At 45.5% G+C, this 17,473-nt stretch overlaps 2 protein-coding genes and 1 long non-coding RNA gene across 3 annotated transcripts; 2 read left to right on the top strand and 1 right to left on the bottom strand.

The window, feature by feature from the left end:
• Positions 1 to 1,559: 1,559 nt before the first annotated feature.
• LOC127756323 (UPF0481 protein At3g47200-like) lies at positions 1,560 to 4,298 on the top strand. The gene is made up of 2 exons (XM_052281694.1): positions 1,560 to 1,568; positions 3,564 to 4,298. The coding sequence occupies exons 1-2, from the start codon at positions 1,560 to 1,562 to the stop codon at positions 4,296 to 4,298; spliced, it is 744 nt and encodes a 247-aa protein (XP_052137654.1).
• A 771-nt stretch (positions 4,299 to 5,069) lies between these two features.
• LOC127757936 (UPF0481 protein At3g47200-like) lies at positions 5,070 to 12,002 on the bottom strand. The gene is made up of 3 exons (XM_052283527.1): positions 11,797 to 12,002; positions 6,107 to 6,527; positions 5,070 to 6,021 (listed from the first exon to the last, which is right to left on the bottom strand). The coding sequence occupies exons 1-3, from the start codon at positions 12,000 to 12,002 to the stop codon at positions 5,200 to 5,202; spliced, it is 1,449 nt and encodes a 482-aa protein (XP_052139487.1). The 3' UTR covers positions 5,070 to 5,199.
• Positions 11,649 to 16,139, top strand: LOC127757937 (uncharacterized). Its single transcript, XR_008013562.1, has 3 exons — positions 11,649 to 11,960; positions 12,089 to 12,170; positions 15,788 to 16,139. It is a non-coding gene; the product is annotated as an uncharacterized LOC127757937 (long non-coding RNA).
• Positions 16,140 to 17,473: the final 1,334 nt, after the last annotated feature.

Here is a 17,473-nt window from a genome sequence, read left to right as displayed (position 1 = left end):
CTCATTGAGGACATAACAACCTTCATATTTGCTTAAATAAAAATGTTAGTCCTCTCTAATCGCATTGTAATTAATCACCAAAATCATTAGGGGCCTAGATGCACTTTCAAAAAAATATATATCAATTGTATAAATGGAAAAAAGAAGAGAAAAAAAGGAAAAAATAATTGGAGGGAGGCGTACGTACTACATACCAAAATAATTGGAAGGAGGCGTACGTACTGCATACCCATGTACGTACGTGAGTTAGGTGGGACCCATAGTATTTGGTTTATTTTAGGATCAATTTTATCTAACTGTGTATAATATTGGACCCACCAATTTAAGTGAAAATCAAGGGGTAGATGTTATGCTTTTTTCTTAGAATTTACAGGATTTTCTCTAATTTATTAGAGCGCCATGTGGCAGCTTGAGAGCGTTTGTAGAAAGTTTAATGGACTTTTAGTATATAACTAGAAAGGTAGCCCGTGCAGATGCGCGGGGCCCGTGGATACTTTCTTATATAAATGTTAGTGAAATTTTCTTACGAATATTTATGTGAAAGTGCTTTTTATTAAAATATTTTTTTATTATATTATAAACAAAAATTAAACTTAGTTATGTGTTTTGAACACTGGTTATTTTCTTATAATTACCCTCGCAATATATAAATTCTCAAAAAAAATTACTTGAGATCATGCGGTTTTGAATTGATGAGAAAATATCGTGTCGAGACAATGGAGATGGTTTTTATGAGAAAATTTAGGGTATTTTAACTCCCTAGGAGGATACCCCCTCCATTTCAAAATATAAGGCATAACCATTCTTAACTAAAATCCAAGAAACAATCTTTTTTTAATCAACCTAACTAATTCAATACTTGCAACCAATATAATTAAAGATCTTGTAAGTGTAGGATTTTAAAAAGTAATAATTTAGAGGAGATGAGCTGCTAATTAATTGCACGCATGCATGCATTTCTTATGTTATGAAACATCTCTAAAAGTAGTTGTGCCATATATTTTGGAATGGAGGGAGTATCTTTCAACCCCAAAAGAAATCCAATAATATCAATTTTTTTTGTTTGATTGTATTTTATTTTTTATATATATTTTCATTCTAATAGTCCTCCTAAAATGTTTGATTGTTTCTATTTAGAATGGGTTTTAAATCCAACGGCATTTGTTCAATTTTCAATTTATTTCATATCCATTTTTTATTCTTTCTTTTGGATATTTTCATTCTATGAGTCATCCTTGATATGATTTGATCTTTGCAATTTGAGATAAAAATATAAGTGCATATAACCTAGCATGGGATAAAGTCTTAAGTTCTAAATTTTCCAAGAAATATTGAAGTAAAGGCCATAGTATTTTTAGCAAATCAACACTAAAGTGGACCGTCTTATAACAAATAACGTTTCTAGATTGTTCTATGTAAGACTTTACAATGTACTGTAGCAAGTTTTACCAAAAATAAAAAATGGTCATGGTCTTTAATTCCTATATGGAATTGACTTGATTTATTGCTAAGACCGCCTCAAGGTTGTTTCACTGTTAAGATTCCTAGATGTAACCCACATGGTTTCGGTATGATGTGCAACCGACCACACCTTTATTTTCAACCTATTGTCTATATTGCTAGATTTTTAGTTGTTATGATTACTAACTTCATAGATCATCTGTGTAATTCGGACGCTATGATCATCCTTCTTAAGAATATTTATTTATCTCCTAAAAAGATCATTTTAAAAGTATCAAGGTGAATGTGTATAGGTACATAGCCCTCATATGTATGTTAAGAGAAATTAATTAAGTTGGTTGAAAGTCGTTAGATGCCTAACAGAATATAAGTAATAGATGGAGGTCCATTTGTGTTTTTTTTGCCCATATAGATAATTTAAATTTTAATTGTCAAGGAGATAAAAAACCAGAGATAAAAGAACGGCGCACGCTATACACGGGTAGAAAGGGAGGGATGTTTTTCTAGATGATTAATCTAATCACCTAAATTAATGTTTAATGTGTCAGATGTTTATGTTGAAACCGATGGTCGAATGTTTTGGTTTTTTAGAATTTTTAGGATTTTCTCTTATTTAAGATAGGTAATGGACTTTTAACACTGTATACCACAAAGGAGGAGGGAGGGAAGGAGGTTTGGGGTGTTCCTTTTAAAAAAATAGATCTAATAACCTAAAATAATGTGTCCATCCATTTATGTCAAATTTGATGGTTGAGTTTTTTTTTCCCAAAACTTCTAAGAGTTTTCTCTAATTTAAGAATGTCAAATAGGACCTAGAAGCGTTTATATGATGTTTAAGATTTTAACGCTACACAGGAGTAGGGAGGGAGGGAGAGAAGTTTGGGTTTTTCTTATTAAAAAGCCTAACGCCGCACGCCGTATGCTTTGTTCTTTTTTTTTTAAAGATTTACTAATTTTTTTTCTAATTTAATAGTACCACGTGCCAGTTTATAAGTGCTCGTAGGATGTTTAGAGTGATAGAGCATGACCTGCTAGACTTAGAAGGTGGAGGTCTATTTGTGGTTTTTTTAATGTAAAAATAATTTTAATTTTAATTTCTCATGAAGATAGCTCGTTAGTAGGTACGTGATGGGGAGGTTTCACTTGTGTGTTTTGTTTCAAGAAAATGATCTAACCTTCTAAAAATAAAATAATGAATCCACGATTTAAATGAAAATCGATGATCAGATAAGAGTGTCACTTGGCAATCTAGAAACTTTTGTAAGGTGTCACTTGGTGGCTTAGAAGAATATATAGGATGTTTAATGGAATTTTAAGTATATAATATTTTTTAAAATATTTTTTTAATTTAAGAATGTAATATAGCAGCTTAGAACTGTTTATAAAATGTTTAATGGACTTTAACACCGCACGGGGGTGAGGAGGGAGGGTGAAAGGTTTTGGATTTATTATTAAAAAATTCTAACAACCTACAACACTGTAACTGTCAATTTAATTAGAAATAAGTGGTCACTTGTTTTGTATTTTTTAAGATTTTCTAGTATACTTTCTTTAATAGTACCACGTAGTGACTTATAAGTGTTCATGGGATGTTTGATATGACAGATGGAGAGCTGACCTAGTAGTCGGTCTATTTGTGATTTTCTTCCTGTAAAAATAATATTGATTTTAATTTCTCATGAAATAGAAAAAACAGAGGAAGTAACACAGAAGGGAAGGACATACAGTAAATACGTTCGTATGATGCCAAACTATTAATTTTGTTTATTCGTACGTATAAATTGGAACCGGATGTTGGTTTTGGATATTTATTTTTTTACAAAATAGATCTAACTATATAAAACAATGGGTCCATCGATTTAAATAAAAATAGATGGTTAGATTTCAGGATGTCACTTGACGATTGGAGAGTGTTTATAGGATGTCATTTGGCGGTTTGAGAGCTACTTAATATATTAATCAATCTAGTACTAGATGTAATATATCTATCCAGATTTATTGTACTAGACTATGTCAAATTTAGTAATAGATTTTTTTTTGGACGGACGGAGTATATTACTAGCTGATACCTGTTCTTGAAATGCTTGCACGCATGCAAGCAGAACGAGGACTACATCAACAGGTTAGTGCATAACTTCCTGTCGCCGACGGCGTGGCCTCCGGTGACCGGCGTCGGGCTGGCGCTCCACCCGCTCGACATCCTCCGCCGGAGCCTCCTATTCGGCCCGGCGCCGTCTCCCCGCGCGCCGGCGCCGGAGACGGCGCCCACCGACGACATTATCCGGTCGGCGGAGGAGCTGTACGAGGCCGGCATCCGGTTCCGCCGCAGCCCGACGAGCAGCCTCCTCGACATCCGCTTCCACCGCGGCGTGCTCAGTCTCCCCGCCATCGCCGTCGACGACACCACCGAGTACATGCTCCTCAACCTCATGGCGTTCGAGCGCCTCCACGCCGGCGGCGGCGGCGGCGGCAACGAGGTGACGGCCTACGTGTTCTTCATGGACAACATGATCGACTCGCCGCGCGACGTGGCGCTGCTGGCGGCGCGGCGCGTGGTGCACAACACGCTGGGGAGCGACAAGGCGGTGGCGCGGATGTTCAGCGGGCTGTCGCGCGGCGTGGTGCTGGAGCCGCGGAGCGCGCTGGACGGCGTGCACCGGGAGGTGAACGCCTACTGCCGGCGGCGGTGGCACCGGTGGCGCGCCAACCTGGTGCACACCTACTTCCGGAGCCCCTGGTCGCTCATGTCGCTCGCCGCCGCCGTCTTCCTCCTCGTCTTGACCGTCATGCAGACCGTCTACACCGTCCTGCCATTCTACCAGGGTGGCAATAATTGATGGCACGTATATATGTCTCGCGTACGCATTGGCCTCTGTTTGGATTGGCTCACTTTTCACTGAGAAGATGTTCTGTTTTGTTTTGCTTTCTGTTTGATCGATCGTCGAAATATTCAAATCTTTGGATTTTATCTGGTCAAAGTTTATTCAAATACAGTCAAAATATGTTAAATTTCAATAGATTTTGGTTCGAGAAGTGTCGAAAATCATGAAATCTTGTAAATTTCGGTCCTATCAAAATCGCCGAAATTTTGGTTGAAATCGAAAATGCAAACCATAGGAACGATAGGAGATCCCATGGTCTAGAAGATCTTTTGGTTTAGAAGGATTTCAATGGAGACGGTGGCCTGGTGGTGGACATGAGAGCGGCGAGGCGTTGGCAGTGGCATCAGAGCCGTGGAAGAGGACGGTGGGCCGGTATTGGAGACAAGAGCAAGCAAAGCGAGCTTGTGGTTAGGAGGCAACGGCCGAAGGTGACGGATCCAGCGGCAAGGAGCCGTCGAAGACTATGGCGGTGCAGGGCACCTCGCTGCCACCATCTTGAGGAGGATGAGAGGACAGGAGGGGGGAGGGGGGAGGGGGAAGAGGCGAGGCCGGGTAGTGGTGTGGGGTTAGGCTTAGGGATGGTGCATCAATCTTAAAGCAAAATCTGATGGTTCAAAATTCACACGAATTTTTTAGAAGGTTTTGTGTCAAACACATATAGACAGTCCCCAAATATTTTACCGGAAAGATGTGAAGCTAAAAGGAAGGACAACGTGTCATCTCAAGATTTGAATATTTCGACGATCGATCAAACAGAAAGCAAAACATAGAACATCTTCTCAGTGGAAAGTGAGCCAATCCAAACAGAGGCCAATGCGTACGTAAGACATATATAGACATCAAGCGATCGAGATTGTCAACGTGGAGCCGGAGCAGCATACGTGGCTTCACCGCCATTGCCACCCTGCTGGTAGAAGGGCAGGACGGTGTAGACGGTCTGCGCCACCGTCATGGCGAGGAGGAAGACGGCGGCGGCGAGCGACATGAACGCCCAGGGGCTCCGGAAGTAGGTGTGCACCAGGTTGGCGCGCCACACGTGGCACGGCTTCCGGCAGTAGCGGCTCACCGCGCGCCGCACCGCGTCGAGCTCGCCGTCGCCGCCGCCGGCGTCGTCCAGCGCGACGACGTCCTTGGAGAGCCCGTTGAACAGCCTCGCCACCGCCTTGTCGCTGCCGACGGCGTTCTGGATCACCCCCCTCGCGGTGAGCAGCGCCGCGTCGCGGGCCGAGTCGATGATGCTGTCCATGAAGAGGACGTAGGCGGTGACGTCGTTGCCGGCGCCGGCGTGGAGGCGCTCGAACGCCATGAGGTTGAGGAACGCGTACTCGGTGGAGTCGTCGACGACGACGAACGGCAGGGCGAGCACGCCGCGGCGGAAGGTGATGTCGTGGAGGCTCGCCGTCGGGCTACGCCTGAACCGGATGCCCGCCTCGTAGAGCTCCGCCGCCGACCGGATGATGCCGCCGTTGGCCTCCTCGTCGTCGTCGCGGCGGCGGTCGTCTCTCCCGGCGCCTGCGCTGCCCCGGTCGCCGCGTGGTCTCTGGTGCTGGCCGCTGAGCAAGCTCTTGCGGAACAAGTCGAGCGGGTGGAGCGCCCGGTGTTCCTTCGCCGGCGGCGTCTTGCACGACGGCGAGATGAACCTCAGCACCATCTTCTTCACTTCATACTCGACGTCACCCTTTTCCAAGTAATTCATTAATGGTTAGCTTAGCTAGCAATGGTGGAAGAGAGATCGATCGATCAGCATCAATGGTGTCCATTACCATTTCTTGGGATTCTTTGCCGGTCTCGACGGCGACGAGCTTCTGGAGGAGGAGGAGAGGCAGCTGGTTCTCCACGATGAGCATGTCGCGGCGGACGTACGGCACCATGTACACCGCGCCGTGGCGGCCGAACACCGGATCGTTGTGCGCGTATCCGCCGACGGCGCCGCTCGCTTCGTCGTGCTTTCCGCCGCCGCCGCCGCCGATCACCTTCGCCGTCCTCATCATCTCCAGCAGGAAGCACCCGTCGGTGAACATCACCTGCAGGAACCTCTCGCCGCGCCACTCGCCGGCGAGGTCCTGGTACGACTCCTCCAGCGCCACCGCCGCCGCCTCCACGGCGGCGACGAACTCCGCCACCGGCTTGCGGCTCCTCCCGACGAAGCGCGCGACAGCGCGGAGCTTGTGCGGCTCCATGGGTGTTGGCGATAGCAAAAAACTCCGATCAAACACCTTGCTGGCAGACTATTCACGTCCGGCACGGCAAGAACTGCAGCGGCAACAACGAACAGAGCAGCAAACAGAGCAGAGGAGAAGTTTCAGAGAAAGAATTCTTGCGAGAATGTATGGGGCAATTTTTTGGGGTTTTTCTCATTCAACTGAATGTAAACCTTACAAAAAGAATAAAGAGCTAAGAGAACTACTTATACTCAACGCAAAAAAATAGGAATCCGAGGCAAAATCGCGCCATCCCACGATCCGCTTTTCTCTGAACTCCATGCACACACCCGCGCCACTGCCAGCGCTAGACTCGGTCATGATCAACTGATTCGCGACTTATTTGCATCTCTAACAAACTCCTGCTAGACTAATTCATCCTCCCGTTCAGCTCCGAGAGAATCGGCTTGCATTGGGCCACAGCTGAAATTAATCAACAATCTCCCCCTTAATTCTGCCGTGGCCCTAGTGAACGAACACCAAGAAGGTGTCTCGCCGTCGCCAGCTTCGCCGCCGGCAACCCTTTCGTCAGTGCATCCGCCCGCTGCTCCTCAGTCCCACGAACTCCACAACAATTTGCCCGCCATCCACACACTCCCGTATGAAGTGATAACGGGTGTCAATATGCTTACTTCTCCCATGAAACACCGGGTTCTTCATCAATGCAATTGCTGACCTATTGTCGACGAAGAGCTTCACTGCTTTCTCCTCCACTCCCGCCACTTCTGCTAGCAACACTCTTAACCAGAGCGCTTGACAGGCCGCCGTCGTGGCTGCCATGAACTCGGCTTCACACGACGATAGTGCCACAGTTTTCTGCTTTTGCGAGCTCCACGCCACCAGACTCTGATTGATGTAGAACGCCATTCCACCTGTGCTGCGCCGATCATCTAAGTCCCCGGCGAGGTCACTGTCAGTGTACCCAGTAATCTCCAGTGCCCCAGTGCCTGCAGCATACACGAGACCATAATCCATCGTTCCCTTGATGTATCTGAGAATTTGCTTTACAGCCTTGAAATGCATCACGGTTGGCCTCTCCATGAACCTGCTTGCCACCCCGACAGCATATGACAGATCCGGCCTCGTGTGAAGCAAATACCGAAGACAACCAATGATCCGCCGATACTCAGTTGCATCCACCGGGTGACCTTCTGGATCCTTGCTCAGCTGCGATCTCGGATCGATTGGAATTGAAACTGAGTTGCACTCCATCATCCCAAACTGAGACAGTAATTTCTTGGCATATGCAGTCTGTTTCAATGTGGTAGCACTCTCATCCTGATCAACCTCTATCCCGAGATAATATGTGAGCAAACCGAGATCACTCATCTCAAACTCCCCCATCATTTGTTCCTTGAAAACCTTCAATTCAGAGGGATTTTCTCCGGTGACAATGAGATCATCAACGTAAACGCCGACAATTATGCCATCACTCCCTCTGCCTCGGGTGTATACTGCCTGCTCCTGCGTACACCGATCAAAGCCGAGCTCCCTCAAGCTTCTGTCCAGGCGTATATTCCAGGCTCGCGGTGCCTGCCTGAGTCCATACAATGCCTTATGCAGCTTGAGCACAAGATGCTCTTTTCCTGATCTAGCAAACCCTTCCGGCTGTGCAACATACACCTCTTCTTCAAGTTCACCATTAAGGAATGCCGATTTGACATCAAGATGATGAACCTGCCAGCGGCGATCAGCCGCCACTGCAAGCACAACACGAACGGTATCAAGCCTCGCTACCGGAGCAAACACCTCTTCAAAATCGACCCCTTGTTTCTGCACATATCCTTTTGCAACCAACCGTGCCTTGTGCTTGATTATCTCCCCTGCCGTGTTCTTCTTGAGCTTATACACCCATTTCAGCCCAATCGCTCGGTGCCCGGCTGGCAACATGGCCAACTCCCACGTTTTGTTCTTCTCGATTGCCTCCATCTCCCTCTGCATTGCTTCTTCCCACGCAGGTTGGCCGGCAGCTTCTCGATAGCTTGATGGCTCTTCTGACTCAGCTAGGAGCGCCTCTCCATCACATTCGTCCTCCACCAAATCCACACGCGGGGCCTCACGCAGGACATCTGCCAGCGATCTATACCGCCTAGGCCCATCATCAGTATCGATGTTGTCATCTGTGCCCGGTGACGGCACCACCCCGGCAGAGTTTGTCGATGGAGAACCGGGCGTGGGCGTTCCAGGCAGAGTCGGTGATGCTGCCACCGGGGTTGTCGGCGACGGTACTTCTTCTGCCGCCACCACTGCTTCCTTCTCGGCGCGCCTGCCAGGAGACGGTGCCCGGTACGACGGTACCACGCCGGCCGCTGTTGCCGGGCTCGGCAGCTGCTCACCAGGCTCCTCCTCCACCGCGAAATCCGTTGGCTCCTGTCCTGCAGCTGATGTCCACTCCCAAGGCACATTTTCCTCAAATACAACGTCACGACTTACATGTATGCGCCCACGACGCGGATCGAACAGACGATGAGCCTTGCTCCTTCCTCCACGCCGAGATACACGTACGGTGCACTCCTGTCGTCCAGCTTCTTGAGGTGCGGCTGCGTGTTTTTCGCGTGTGCCGTGCAGCCGAACACCTTGAGATGTCCCAGCTGCGGCTTCCTCCCCGTCCATGCCTCGAACGGAGTACGATCACCCATTGCCTTCGTCGGGAGCCGGTTAAGGAGATGCACCGCGTGGCGCACCGCCTCCCCCCAAAACCTGCCCGGTACGCGCATCCCCTTCAGCAGTGAGCGTGCCATGGCCATCACCGTGCGGTTGCGCCTCTCCACCACCCCGTTTTGCTGGGGCGAGTACGGCGCTGTCAGGTGACGCTGAATCCCCGCCTCCTCGCACACCTGTGCAAACTTGCCTGACAGGAATTCACCACCCCGGTCTGACCGCAACGTCTTCACGCGCCGCCCAGCTATGTTCTCGGCCAGTGGCTTGAACTTTACGAAAGCATCGAGCGATTGATCCTTTGTCTTGAGCACGAACACCCACATCCACCGGGAATAATCATCAACTATCAGAAAAAAATAGCGATTACCAGACATCGTACTCGGTGTAATCGGGCCGCACAGATCCATGTGCAGCAGCTCGAGCGGCTCCTCCGCCCTGAAGTGCGCCGCCGCCGGGAACGGCGCCCTGGCCTGTTTCGCCACCAGGCAAGATTGGCACAGCTGATTCGGGTGGACGATTGCCGGAACACCCCCCGCCATCTCCTTGTCCACCAGCAGTTTCATTGCTTGAAAATTTACGTGTCCTAGCCGCGCATGCCACAGCCAAGCCGGGTCGTCGAGGCTGGACAGCAGGGACACGGGATGCGCCAGCTTCAACTCAATTCGGTAAAGACGATTTACAGTGCGCCTCACCTTCATCACCAGCCACCATGGACTTTTGTCGAACACTTCGAGTACATCCTCATCCATGACCACGCGATGCCCGGTCTCTGTTAGTTGGCCCAAACTCACCATGTTACATTGCAGACTGGGGATGTAGTAGACATCCTGTAGCAGCCATTGATCACCGTTCTTGCATGAAAAAAGAATCGTCCCCTTCCCCTTGATCTGCACTGTGGAAGCATCGCCGAACTTCACCCGTCCGGTGATCGACTCGTCCAACTCCCGGAATTTGCTTCGATCGCCGGTCATGTGGTTGCTGGCCCCGTTGTCCAGGAACCAGACATCGCCAGCATGTCCACCAGCGTCTGCCAGCAGCAGCTTGGGCCACACGCGCTGCTCGCGTACGACCAAGCCGCACGACGCGCGCTCTGGCACATCCTCCGTCACCGCAAGCAACAGGGCAGGCCCGGCGTCCTCCGTCTGTGCAAGATGTGCTTCTCCCTTCTTCTTCTTCGGATGTGGGCATTGGTTAGAGTAGTGCCCGTACTCCTCTCAATTGAAGCACTTGATGTGACTCTTGTCACGGCCACCGCTGCCAGAGCCTGCACCTGAGTCGCCCCGCGGCGTCCCGCCGCGTCCGCTTGCGCCACGGCCTCTGCCGCGACCGCGACCGCCCTGGCCGCGCCCAGCACCTTCACCTGAAGGTTTGTTCTTCTGTGGTGACGAGGATTCCCCGCCGTTCTTCTTGAAGCGAGCTTCCCACTCCGCTTGAGTGAGGAGCACCTGCCCGTCGGCGGTGACCCCGCCGGCAGCAGCCTTCTTCTTCCGCACGCGCTCCTCATAGGCCTTCAGTCGACCCACTGCCTCCTCAAATGGCATAGTATCAATGTCATAAAATTGCTCAATACCTGCAACGAGGCTGACGAATTTTTCCGGCACCGTGTCGAACAGCTTCTTCACCATCGCGGAATCACCCAGCGTCGAGCCCAACGCCGAGTGACGCACGCTCATCGCGGTGATGCGGCCCGCGTACTGATCCAGAGTTTCCCCTGGCTCCATCACCATGGCACCAAATTCACCCTTCAACGTCTGCAAGCGCGCTTCGTGAACGCGGTCCGCGCCCACGAACCTTGTCTTCAAGCAATCCCACACTTCCTTCGCCGATCTCTTCTTCGCCACCTGCATCAGCAAGTCCTCCGGCAAGGACTGCAGCAGATGGGACCTCGCCTTCTTGTCCCTTGTTGGGTCGACGGCCACCCCGGCCGCCGGCTCGATGGCGTCCCAGACGCCCTGGTCCTCCATCATCGCCTGAACCCGAATGCACCAGCTGGTGTAGTTCGTTGCCGTGAGTTGTGGGTAGGAGAAAGCACTCCCTGAGCTCCCCCTCGCCGGATCCGCTCCCGCTCCCGCCGGAACCAACGCCATGGTGTCAGATCAGCCCTCAACCTGAGTGCTCTGATACCACTTGTTGGCGATAGCAAAAAACTCCGATCAAACACCTTGCTGGCAGACTATTCACGTCCAGCACGGCAAGAACTGCAGCGGCAACAACGAACAGAGCAGCAAACAGAGCAGAGGAGAAGTTTCAGAGAAAGAATTCTTGCGAGAATGTATGGGGCAATTTTTTGGGGTTTTTCTCATTCAACTGAATGTAAACCTTACAAAAAGAATAAAGAGCTAAGAGAACTACTTATACTCAACGCAAAAAAATAGGAATCCGAGGCAAAATCGCGCCATCCCACGATCCGCTTTTCTCTGAACTCCATGCACACACCCGCGCCACTGCCAGCGCTAGACTCGGTCACGATCAACTGATTCGCGACTTATTTGCATCTCTAACAAACTCCTGCTAGACTAATTCATCCTCCCGTTCAGCTCCGAGAGAATCGGCTTGCATTGGGCCACAGCTGAAATTAATCAACAATGGGCACCAGCCGCGGGTCGCCGTGGTGGAAGGGGCCCAGCGACACCACCTGCGGGCGGTAGGCGTGCGGGTGGAGGTCCTTGACGGCGGCGGGGACGCGGTGGACGGAGTGCTTCGACCACAGCGCGCGCTCCGACGCCGCACCGGCGCCGGCGAGGCCCCCCTCCAGGTCAGCCACCCACGCCCTCTTGTTCCCGCCGCCGGAGGCCATTAATTTTGAGATACAGCTATAGCTATAGCTAGTTCGATCGAGCTATGCTGCATGATTGCATGCTGTCATTGGCGTTGCTTTTGTAGCTACATGAGCATGGACATGGCATGGAGTGTCAAGGACGATGGAGAGGTGGAAAGAAGGTGTATGGAGTGAGGAGCGAGGGAGGTATTGATACAAATATTGCTTTTTGGCAGACAAGGGAAGGAACCTAGCTGCACTATGGTTATAGTCTCGTAGACATGCACGGGCAGTGTAGATCACACACTGCTTAAAAACGATTTTTAACCGCTGAAAAAAAAACGATTTTCGTAATAGTGACTATATTGTATGTTGGGTGATCCGTAGGTAAATGCTCATTACAACGTATCCTCGCAAAGTATTTTCTACACCTAAGTGCCATGGCACCTAGTTGTATGCATCTAATTTAAACAACTAACATGGTGGCCCGCGCAGATTGCGCGGCTAGCATCATTATATTTTCTCTCATATAATAGCATATATGTTTTCTCATTATATTATTCAAATATATTAAAATAACAACATAATTTTAAATTTTACAGTAACTTTACAAAACTACTAATGTGTAATATTCATATTGTATTTTATATACGTGTTAGTTATTAATTATTTTTAATATCAAATTTTAGTTATTTGTAAATTATATTGGACACTAGACTCGTCTTTTAATATTTCCTTTTTTTAATTTCGAATTTTCTGTAAATTGTATTTCTATATAGACTCTATGCTCTTCTTCCAATATTATTTATTTTTATTTCTGATTTTTTACTATTTCTAATTGTATTTCTATGTGGACTCTAAACTCATCTTTCAATATTCTTTAATTTTTAATTTCGAATTTTAGTAACTTCTAAATTGTATTCCTATATTGACTTTAAACTCTTCTTACCATGATTTTCTTAATTTCGAATTGTAGTTATTTATAAATTGTATTTTTATACGCACTGTAAACTCTACTTTTAATTTTATTATGTTTATTCCAAATTTTAGTTAGTTTTAAATTCTTATATGGACTCTATACTCTACTTCTAATATTCCTTATTTTTTAATTCCGAATTTCTATTTTTTTTCTTAATTGTATTTCTATATAGACTCTATACTCTACTTCTAATATTCCTTATTTTTAATTCTAAATTTCGGTTATTTCCTAATTGTATTTCTATATGGACTCTATACTCTACTTTTAATATTCCTTATTTTTAATTCTGAATTTCAGTTATTTCCTAATTGTATTTCTATATGGACTCTAGTCTTCTATTCTAATATTCCTTATTTTTTAATTCCTAATTTCAACTATTTCTAAATTGTATTTCTAAATGGACTCTAGTCTCCTCTTCTAATATTCCTTATTTTTTAATTCCGAATTTCAGCTATTTCTAAATTGTATTTCTATATGGACTCTGCTTTTTTATTTTTCTCCGATTAATATAAGAATTTCTTGGCCATGAGAGCGAACGTGGAGGCTCATTTTTCTATTCCTTTAATAATATAATAGATTATATAAAAATTTCATAAAATTTGATAAGATAGATCATGATAATATGAGACACTATACAAACATACAAGTCTAAATTCGATCGATATATGAAGAAATAAAAATAACAAATTTTATCTGTACTGTACGGGCCGGTACTATTCACTGTCTGATTTTATTATTTTTGTTTCTCTAGTTGTAGATCAAATTTAGTCTTGTATGTTTGTGTATAGACTTGTATCATCACAAATGATGTTACTATTTTTTTTCAATTCTTTTTATAACTATTTGAGTCACATATAAATGATGGGTGCCATAGCACCTAGGTGTAGAAAATCCTTGTCCGACGTATCCTATCGAAGTTCACAGATGACCTCATCGCCGTGGGTAATGGTCACTAGTACCACATAATAGCACATTGCCCCATCATTGATAACGATAAAACCAGGCACTGATGATTGTTTCCCGCCCCAAAAAACAAGTCCCCTCTATCCGCATGTTTCAACCGACGATACATCAACGTACGCCTAGGTCTTATAATCATCCAACACTAATTGCCTGACAACATATCAGTGTTGGGTTTTGCTACTAATCGGCAACGATGAGTAACACATCAGTGCTAGGTCTGGCACAGTTGGAGCCAGATTTTGTCAATTGCAGAAAAGATATCAATATACCAGGTCATTAGAATACTTGGCACTTATGCCCGATTGAGATTAGTACTCATCTATGACGGGGTCTAATTGGGGTCCGATTGAGATAGGTCTTCTGTGACGGGCTCTAGTGTGACTGGTCCTCTGGGTCGAAGCTATCGGTGACGCGCTTTACTTGGTGCCCGATTGAGATAGCTTCATCTATAACAAGCGTATGCCCGATTGAGATAACTACTTACATCGGTGACTTCTAGGCTATGACGGGCGCCATGCCCGATTGAGATGGGGGTTGCCGCCCGATTGAGATGGTGATTACCGTTGTAGTGAGTGTTAACAAAATATAATTTGACTACTAGGAATTGGAATGGTAGTATGAGATGTTATTTTTATATGAAAAATGATAATTTATCATTTATTCTTGGATTGCCATTATCCAAGTTTTCTTTGGAGAGTAGTACATATTGCTTGTGGGTTATATGCTCCGCATAGTATATCTCATATTTTTAGGGATTGGTTTGTGGGTATTAATAAAAAAACAAGAAAATTATTCTTGTAGGAGCATCTGCAATATGTTAGGCTCTATGCTTAGTAGAAATGATACTGTTTTTGATAAAGCATCATCAAAAACTTATATGCAAGTACTTTTTAGGGCAACTTACTGACTTCAGTGTTGGGCTCCAACTACAAAGGTATGATGAAGACATCAAGCTAATAAATATTGCATGTCATAAACTTGAGTGAGCAGTTATGCATATTTTTGACAAGTTTGGATAGAGGTTCAAAAATAGGATTCAATAATTGTGGGTCTTTAATCTTGTGTTGGTGCTTATTAGTTTGTGTTGCTTTATGTCAAATTGGTGTGTTTTTTGTCTCAATAGATTGTGAACACTTTTGAGTAATTTGGTGTAATATATAATTGCCTATAGCTCGTTACGCATAGGCCGAAAGTATATTCATTTTTTTTAAAAAAAGTAACCATATAAAACAAGAAAAAAATGGGAAGAACAAGGTAAATGTTCACGTGGATAAAAATCAGCGATTGCTGGTCCTACTCCTAGGAAAGAAATAGTGCAGTATCTTATATCATTGAAATATTTGCTTCCTTCCCAATGACATGGGTTACAAAAGACAGAAAATGTAATCTGAGTAGTACAATATTAAAAAACACCTACCCTACACACATGTTGCTTGTCCTCAAATCGCCGAAAACCTCGGAGAATCTGACTTATTTAATTGAAGTAGCACAAACTAAATATAGTTTACACACAAACACACACACATATATATATAGTAGCTCTCTTATACACCCCTCCTCTAGAATAACTATTCTACACCCCCCTCCCACCTCCCATCAGTCCCCACCTCCCTCCCTCCCGTCGCTCCTCCCCTCCCGCGCCCCCTCCGTCCCCACCTCCCTCCCTCCCGTCGCCCCTCTCTCCCTCCCGCGCCCCCTCTCCCGTCGCTCCTCCCTCCGATTCCCCATCCTTGTTACTTATGTTTGCTTCGAACTGGTTACAGAACTTGAAAAATACGAGGTTGATGCAGATTGTGCAGAAAGTTTTTGCATTTCTGTTTGAAATAGGAGGGTTCTAAGATAAACATGTTTTAAAAGACTGGTCTTGTCATTTTTGAAACAGCGGAGGCTTTTGGTTCCAGCGAGATTCGCCGAGGAGGTGGTGGACAACTTCTGAAGTTCAGATGCCTGCTCCATGCCAAGCTGCTCGGCCTTGGTCTCTCAAGGGTGACGCCACTTCAACAAGTAGGTGATACGAAGAAGATGCTGCCTGCTCCATTGAGAAAAAAACTAATAAGAAATTAATGCTTTCATTTTTGGCCTCTATTCTGTTCAGTGAACTGGTTTAGTCGTGGCAGATTCGGGTGGTTTTGGATTATAACCTGACAAAGGCAGCAGCTATTGTAAGATGTTCTTATGCTTTCAATTAAAACCAGGCAACTGCCTTTTATATAAAAAAAAAAAGGTCCTGAACGACTGGAAAAACTAGAATATTAGAAGCACTCAAACATTTTTTTTGGGCAATAGAAAGCATACTTTCATGGCCTCAAAATAATATCCTAAAAGTAGAAACATTGAAAGCAATAAACAATAGGTCTTCTTATTCCCTTAAAAAAATACTGTAGGTTATGTAGGAGTGATTTTGCATATACTAACCTATTCTATGGACACAATGGAAAGTACAGATCGGAGTCTTGATGGTTGAAACTCTCTGGCAAGGACTCTGCACTGCACACAGCAAAAACATAATTAAGTCATGTTGAAGAGATAGGAAAAATAGAAAGAAGAACAATTGATCAATAGAAAATGGGAAAGAGGAGAGAAAAGCATAGAAATGAAAGTGCTTGTTTACCATCTGTCTCCACCTCATTGTTCTAAGCAAGGACTAAAGTTGTGAGAGGAAGAGAGGAAGCGGCAGAACACAGATACAAATTTGTCTATTACTCCCTCCGTCCAATAATATAAGAGACTTTAAGTTTTTCTTGCACTGTTTGACCACTCGTCTTATTCAAAAAAAATTGTGCAAATATAAAAAAAAGAAAAGTTGTGCTTAAAGTACTTTGGATAATAAAGTAAGTCACAAAAAATTCAATAATGATTCTAATATTTTTTGAATAAGACGAGTGGTCAAACAGTGTAAGTAAAAAGTCAAAATCCCTTATATTATGGGACGGAGGGAGTACAAAACTGTTATACGGTTTTAGAAAATACTAGAGAGTTCAATGACCATCACAACAAATAGAAGAGAATATATCGGATAAGACATTTTGCAGGATGGGTTGGTAAACCAAGAACAAGAAGAGGTACTGCCATATAAATTGGGGTTAGACTGTATGTGCCTCACAGCTGAAAATTTTCTCCTTTCAGCAGGATTTCTCACCACACGATCAACACATGTGTCACCCATCTGTTGCCCGATCTAGGTCATCTGGGCTTTGGCCTTTTTGTTTTATCACTTAAAAAAAAGCCCAACAAAAACATGTGGGCTTGGGCTTTTGAGTGAGTCAAAAAGGCCCACTCCACGAAAGGATAAGAAAAGGCACAAATGGACTCTCTTTTTGTTGTTTCTAATTAAAAAGGCCCATAAAAATACTCATCCCCAGCACAAATCCTATATACCTATACAAATCATCCCCACTTCTGGAATTTCCTGCCCTGTGGTTGCTCCACGTCATCAAGTTGATCCACACCCGTTCGATCAGATTTTGATGGTCCTCTATATCGCTTACATCAGGTTGGTTGATAGCCATTTGATCTGGTCCTGCGCGTCGCTAGGATGGACGCTATCCACAGCCTACATCGATGTAAA

This window comes from Oryza glaberrima, chromosome 12 (assembly GCF_000147395.1).
Source record: "Oryza glaberrima chromosome 12, OglaRS2, whole genome shotgun sequence".
NCBI lineage: Eukaryota > Viridiplantae > Streptophyta > Magnoliopsida > Poales > Poaceae > Oryza > Oryza glaberrima.
The sequence above is the reverse complement of the archived record's forward strand: the minus strand, read 5'-3'. Positions and strand labels throughout refer to the sequence as shown.

Excerpts from the sequence above, each read along its gene's own strand:
- LOC127757936 (XM_052283527.1), bottom strand. The coding sequence starts at position 12,002 with ATGGCCTCCGGCGGCGGGAACAAGAGGGCGTGGGTGGCTGACCTGGAG. Across the intron at positions 6,528-11,796 it reads CACGGCGACCCGCGGCTGGT|ACCCATGGAGCCGCACAAGC; the intron begins GCCCATTGTTGA and ends GCTATCGCCAAC. Across the intron at positions 6,022-6,106 it reads GCAAAGAATCCCAAGAAATG|GGTGACGTCGAGTATGAAGT; the intron begins GTAATGGACACC and ends TACTTGGAAAAG.